At 47.3% G+C, this 7,534-nt stretch overlaps 1 protein-coding gene and 1 pseudogene across 1 annotated transcript; both read left to right on the forward strand.

Annotated features, from left to right (window-relative positions):
• Positions 1–760: 760 nt before the first annotated feature.
• Positions 761–2,790, forward strand: LOC119305932 (acyl transferase 1-like). Its single transcript, XM_037582319.1, has 2 exons — positions 761–1,198; positions 1,870–2,790. Exons 1-2 carry the CDS (start codon positions 761–763, stop codon positions 2,788–2,790), a joined length of 1,359 nt encoding a protein of 452 aa, XP_037438216.1.
• A 2,219-nt stretch (positions 2,791–5,009) lies between these two features.
• LOC119311215 overlaps positions 5,010–7,534 on the forward strand; it is a 118,570-nt pseudogene continuing 116,045 nt past the window's right edge.

Consider the following 7,534-nt stretch of genomic DNA (forward strand, 5'->3'; position numbering starts at 1 on the left):
GTCTATTTGCTTCAGGAGAGCTAGCTTATTAATACTAATGAAATAATCGTCCCATGTTCCATTTCGGTAAATGGTATATTTTTTATGGCATACATACATACATATAACTCAGATTTTATTGGTAGGATTATGCCAAAATTTACACTAAAAAGGAGGCGGCCTTGTATACCGAAACATATGGTTCCCGCAAAAAAAAATACCGAAACATATGGAGTAGTTTCTATCAACTCTGTTGGTTGGCCAGTCTGAGTAATTTGCACCGATCAACATTACCAACAAGATTAATTACTCTTATTTAGTTTGATGAGCCGAAACAAGAATGCCTAGGTCAACATCACCGGGCGAGCGATGAGAAGACCCCGCGGTGGCCGGCGATGAACGGACCAAAGTTGGCGGGCTGTCGTGTACGCAGGCATCGCCGCGCCGGCACGACTTGATTCTCGAGAGCCCCGTACGAGAATCCAATCAAGTCAAACAACTTCACCTGCAGGTCGGCCGGCGCGACTTGATGATTCCCGTTCGTTCAAAGAGTTACGGCACTCCAACTCTGTACGCCCCGATCTACTATTTCTTATCCTGCCATCCTTGAACCAGTCGCCGTCGCCATCGCCATGACTTCACCACTTCATCACCAGGCAGGTGAATGTGGCTATATATGCATGTACCTCCATCGCTCATGTCAAACAACAGCAACGAGTCGCCTTCCAGCCTTGCTGCCTCTCAAGTGCTAGCTACTCTCCCTCACACACTCAGCCGTGCCATGGTGACCTTCACGGCGCGCCGGAGCGAGCCCGAGCTGGTGCGGCCGGCGCGGCCGACGCCCGTCGAAACCAAGGCCCTCTCCGACCTCGACGACCAGTGGTCGCTGCGGTTCTACGAGTCCATCGTCGGCTTCTTCCGCAGCCCGCCGGGAGAGAGCACCACGCCGGGCAAAGTGGCCAAGGGCATCAAGGCAGCCGTGTCGGGGGCTCTCGTTTACTACTACCCCATGGCCGGACGCCTGAGAAAGCTCCCCGACGGCAACAAGCTGGTGGTGGACTGCACGGGGGAAGGGGTGATGTTTGTGGAGGCCACCGCAGACGTGCGGCTGGAGGACCTCGGCCAGCCGATGGTGCCGCCATACCCGTGTGTCGAGGAGTTCTTGGGCGACGCCGGCAACACGAGGGATGTCATTGGCAAGCCTCTGCTCTTCCTGCAGGTAGCCGATCTTTCTTAACTGTACTTCGTTTCTTGATTTTTCCTTGCAGTCTTTTCTATAGCTTATGGGCGGTAATATATTGATTTGCTATGAACTTATTATTAGCATGATGTTGTGGGTCTAGCTGTCTAGGGAAAAGGGAGAGACAGCGAAAAGGTTGCTAGGAAATTCATAATATGGGTCTTTTTCATCGGGTAAAAGTTTCGAGAAAGTGAAATGGTTGCTAGGAAATTCCAACTTAACATGGAGGAGAAGGTCCCTAGTTTATGTAAACTTTTATCATTTTCAAATTACTAAGTAATTAGTTTATCTTTTGTTATTTTAGTTATTTAGTGTTGTAAGTAAACCTAACTAATGATTGTACATATAATTTGATGGTGATTTGCAAACATGTACTGATTTTTTTTTTTGAAGAGATGTGCTGGAGTTCATCATCAACTAAGATAGATCTAATATTTATTTTGTTTAGTGACATGAAACATATTCAAAACAATTTAGATCAGCACCAGTACAAATAAAAAGTGTAGTAATATAGAAAATGGGGATATGGCTAGTATGTGGTCACCTTAATTGATTAACTCCATTACAACAAAACTTTCTAACTATATATTTTATTGGGATATCATGCCACCATTCATGACTTAACCATATATACGTCATTTGTTTTGCAGGTGACACAACTCAAATGTGGAGGATTTGTCATTGGGCTTCACATGTGTCATTGCATTGCTGATGGTTTTGGCATCCTCCAATTTATAAAATCTATAGCTGATCTTGCATGTGGTGAACTTATCCCAACCACCTTGCCAGTGTGGAAAAGAGATATTTTCACAGCACGTATCCCACCCTCCGTCTCACACGTCTACCCGGCTTATAAACCATTTCTTCTTGGGTTAGATTGCAGAGGAGATGATGTCATGCTATCAACTCCACCAGAAACTATGGAAGTGCAATATTTATTCTTTGGACCAAAAGAGATAGAGATTTTAAGAAGCCATGTCCCAGGACATCTCTCCAAATCTACAACAACATTCGAATTGATTACTGCCGTTATGTGGCGATGTCGCACATTGGCATTGGGTTATGAAGCTAATCAAAAAGTACGTGTCATGTTTACTTTAAATGCACGTGGCAGAAGCATTAATGGGGCAAGCGTTGCCGTCCCACATGGTTACTATGGAAACGCACATTTCTCTCTCGTGGTTGAGGTCACAGCTGATGAGTTGTCTACAAAGCCATTGGCTCATATACTTGAGCTAATGCGCAAAGTCAAGATGGACACCACGAAAGAGTGTGTGAAGTCAATGGTGGATTTGATGGCTTTATGGAGAGAGTGGTCACCATTCTGCATGGACAGAACATACGAGGTTAGTGATACAAAGTGGGTTGGAGACAATACCCTACAGTTTGGGAAAGCTGAGTTGGTTGCAGCCGGTACCCCACATGCAGGAGATTTCACTTCAAAGTTGATAAGCTATCATACAAAGTGCAAGAATCAAGACGGTGAAGACTCAATAGTGGTATCAATCTTATTGCCAAAATTGGCAATGGAGAAGTTTACAAAGGAGATGGCAATTTGGTTGAAGAAATAAAATGGATATGTATAAAATGTAATTAGTCCATTTTACTTTCTATCATGATTTTGTATTAAGGTTGAAAAACATCGACCAAAGTAGGTCGTGTACTACCATTAAACTACATAGGAAACTAGACATGATACCACTTGTTGTATCAATGATGTATTGTCCTAATGCTTGTATTGTCACTTATGAAATTTTTCATGTTTGTCTAAGAAAATATAACTATAACATTTACCTTTGGTACATTATTTCTTTAGACTCATAAGAAACTATTGAAAAGTTATTTTTCTCTTTTTTGAGATCGCAAAACTGGTGAGGTGATGCATGATTTGTTACGGCAGGGTTAAGAGATGTGTTTTGACTTGTGCGTCGTGCTTTGTACCGAATACTTGGTTTTATATATGAACTTTGTGACACCTCAAATTTATTGGTTCTTATAGTTCAAAAAAAATGACTGATCAAAAAACACTATACCACTAGCTTCTATAAGAAAAATAATAGACAATGAATGTAAATATGTATTAGTTTGAACATGAATATGAGTGTGTTTTCACACATTATCCATAATTATAGCTAGCTAAAAGACGTATCATGGACTTATGTTGCCCAAAAGTGCATGCCATGTCAGCCTAAAAGATGACCAATATGACATGTTCCTTCGAATAGTTAAATTACACAAAACCAATTATTATTTATTATATTACTATATACATGGTGAAATGTGGAAGCTATGGCATGTTTGTAAAGCCCAATTTTTTTTTTGAATGGTAAAGCCCGAAGTTAGATACAAAATGGGTTCGATAATCCTTGGTCTTCAGAATAGACTGCTTGACCTTATCCAGTAGTTCAGCCCACGACACATGCCAAACTGATCCTTCAAGCATGCAAAAACAAAATGTACCAGAGTAGAGTATAAACTTGCACAACATGCAAAAAAATTCAAACAACGTGGTATGAGTCATATTGACATTTTGCTTTTGCTAGTTTGCGTCGAGCAATTGATCACACATGATTGTATCTCCACTATATGTAATAAGCTCCCTTTTGCTAGAAAAATAACTTGTTAAAATCCCTCTTTATTCTGAAATTGGCTGTTAACGCAGCATCCACAATAAGACGTTTCCTAGAAAAGAACGATTGTTTGATTGTATCGAAAATCAATTAAGTCCATTAGATCTTGGCAGTCGGGTTTACGAACAGCCACGTCCTTTAGTAGAAAGACACATCCCAAGTGAAAAAAATGTATGTTCATGGAAAGGCACTTCCCTTGGTAAAAAGATGTCTATTTGTTGAAAAAGACATCCCTTTGTGAAAATACACGCCCCTTGATGACATGATGTCTCTTCTTGAAAAGATATATTAGAAAAGAACAAAAAAGGAAGCACAAATTGCTAGATTTTTTTTCAGGGTAAATTGCTAGATTAACATGTTACAAAATACGGTTTGTAAAAGATGTGACCATTGAAAATTCTTAATTGTGCTAGAAATATAATGTACCTTAACATTTCAATTTGGTATGCACTTCAACAACATATAAACTTTGCAAGTTTATGTTTAACATTATATAAATATTTTAAATAAAGCTCACTATGAACATATAATAAATACCCAGAGCAAAGCGTGGGCTTTACACTAGTGTATACTGAAAAACAAATCATATTAAAAATCAAATTGATCAGAGAATTTGGTAAGCAATAAATTTACTCTTAATTTCTTCAGTAATAAGTTCAAATCATAAATCGTACGAAAATGATATCGTTTATATTTGGTAAAAAATACTTTTTTGGGGCAAGTCCAAGTCAAATTGCTTTGATCCACAACATCGCACACCGGATAGATAAAGTATGAACGACTGGGGCCGTGTCGGTCGGCGGACTCCGGGTCATCACCGGCTAGCCAGCGGAGTGGAGAGTGGAGACCGGGCGTGCTGCTAGGTGACGACGGACGGATCAAAGTTGACGGGTGGTGGCGCCGAGCCGGCAAGACTTGTGATTCCCGAGAGGCGAGCGCTCACTCGTTCAAAGAGTTCAACTCTGTGCACCGGCCGGGATAGAACAAATACACGTGCTCTTCTTCGTCCTGCATCTGCATGCATGCCATCCTTGAAGCAGTCGCCATCACCTGCTTATATGTAGTACGTCCAAAGCTCATGCCAAGCAAACGACTGCAAAGGGTCACATAATCTTAGCAGCCATCGCACGTTTCTTTCACATACTGATAGTTGAGCTGCCATGGTGACCTTCACGGCGCGGCGGAGCGAGCCAGAGCTGGTGTGCCCGGCACGGCCGATGCCGCGCGAGACCAAGGCCCTCTCCGACCTCAACGGCCTGTTAGAATTAATGGGCTAGGCCCATAGCAATTTCTGAAATCTCAAAGCCCATGTGTAAAATGGTAAGTGTTGGTGCTAAAGTTTAGTCCCACCCCAGAAGTTGAAGAAAAGTTGGACCTCTTTATATAGTGGGTTCTGTTAGCCTAAGTAATCTCATGCAGTAGTTTAGTTTTTTCTTTCTGTTATGAAATAAGGCATGCTGGACATGTACGTAGAGGAGAGCTGCGTCTCTCCGTAGGATACTCTCACCTCCTGGTCGTGGCTTCTGATCGATCCAGTCGCTGGATGGAGCGACACTTGCGGATCGCAGCTGCCAGGCCGGGAGGTGGTTAGTGGAGTCCTGCATGATGCATAAAACAAGGAATAACAGAACTGAAAAAAGGCTGCGCATTGTGGCAGCACAAAACCTCTCGCGAGTTCATCCTTCTCCACGATCTCTCTCTCTGATTTGATCGATCGGAAACTACATTTGGCATCAGAGCCTAGGTGTTTGATCCTCGGCGCGGCGGCGGTGTGTGATCCGTCGTGGTGATGTCCGGTGACGAGTCAGACGGGAAGAGCAAAGGAGGGGGCAAGTCGCCGCCGAAGACGCCATCATCCAAAGCCCCGCTCGCGCGCCTCACCGGCAGCGGAGGCGGCGAGATCAGGGTGGTGGAGCGCGTCGTGCGCGAGGAGGCGGGCGCCTCCATGATGCTCACGCGCACTAACTACATGGAGTGGGCGCTTGTGATGCAGGTCAAACTGCAGGTCGCTCGGGTCTGGTCCGCGGTGACCGACGAGGCCGCCGACGAAGACGCCGACCGGCGCGCGCTGCAGATCATCCTCACCGGCGTTCCGCCGGAGATGCTGCGCGTGCTGGCTGCAAAGGACACGGCGAAGACGGCGTGGGAGACGATCCGGACGATGCGGATGGGCAGCGAGCACGCTCGCGAGGCCAAGGCGCAGGTACGGCCGCGCGAATTTGAAGATCTTCGGTTCAAGGACGGAGAGTCCGTTGAGGATTTCGGGTTGCGCCTCGCCGCCCTCGTCGCGGATCTGGAGCTATACGGCGACCCCGTCACCGAGCACAAGGCCGTTCAAAAGTTTCTCCGAGTGGTGCCGTGGAAGTTCCGCCCGATGGCCATGGCGATCGAATCACTGATCGATCTGAAGACCATGTCGATCGAGGAACTCGTCGGGCGCTTCTCGGCTTGTGAGGATCACTACGATCTCGACGATGCCACACAGTCCACCGGGCGCCTCATGCTCACGCACGAGGAGTGGATGGCCAGAGAAAAGCACGGCGGCGGCAGCGGATCGTCATCCAGTGCGGGCAGCGGCAAGAACAAGTCGCCCGCTAAACCGAAAGGCGCGGGCGGCGGCAAGCCTGCGTCAGGAAACCAGGGTGCAGGTGGATCGGGAGGCTCAGGCGGCAGGAAGAAGAAAGGCAAATGCCATCACTGTGGCATCCCGGGGCACTGGAAAAAGGAGTGCCGGACGTGGCTTCGTGAGCAGGAGCAGAAAGGCACCCAGGAGCAGGCTAATCTGGTGCAGGGTGGCGCGGAGCACGACCCAGGTCTGTATATGGCTGTGGTCACCACCATTTCCACGCCACAGATCGCTGCGCCGCATGAAGTCTTCCTCAACGAAGAGAAGGTCATGCCAGTGCCCTCGCCGGACGGAGTGTGGTATTTCGACACCGGCGCCAGTAGCCACATGACAGGCGACAGGGGAGTCTTTGCGTCACTTGACGAAACAGTGCACGGCATGGTGAAGTTCGGAGACGGCTCTGTAGTGGCCATACAAGGGCGCGGCTCAGTGGTGTTCCGCTGCCAAGGCGGAGGGCAGCGCGTGCTCACGGGCGTCTTCCACATCCCGAGCCTGCGCACGAATATTGTGTCAGTAGGGCAGCTAGACGAAGCAGGCTGTGTCGTCAACATACAAGAAGGCGTGATGACCATCCAGGATCCAGGACGGCGCACACTGGCACACATTCGTCGCTCTGGTAATCGCCTGTACACTGGGGCGTTGGAGATCGACACGCCCAGGTGCTTGCTGGCACTGGGAGACGACGTGACCTGGCGTTGGCACGCACGCATGGGGCATTTGCATTTCCGCGCTCTCCGTGCAATGTCATCGAAGCAGATGGTGCGGGGCATGCCAGTGATCGACCGCGTCGAAGAATACTGTGATGGGTGCGCTCTCGGCAAGCAACATCGCACGCCGTTCCCACAAGTCGCTGCGTACCGCGCAGAGCGCGGGCTGGAGCTCGTGCACACTGACCTTTGTGGGCCGATCGAGCCGACCACACCTGGAGGAAGCAAGTATTTTCTGCTGATTGTGGACGACTACAGTCGTTACATGTGGTTGGAGCTGCTCAAATCCAAGGACGAAGCCTTTGCACGGTTCAGAAAGGTGCAAACTCTCGCGGAGGCAGACGGGAGCTGC

The sequence above is a fragment of the Triticum dicoccoides genome, chromosome 5B (genome assembly GCF_002162155.2).
Source record: "Triticum dicoccoides isolate Atlit2015 ecotype Zavitan chromosome 5B, WEW_v2.0, whole genome shotgun sequence".
NCBI lineage: Eukaryota > Viridiplantae > Streptophyta > Magnoliopsida > Poales > Poaceae > Triticum > Triticum dicoccoides.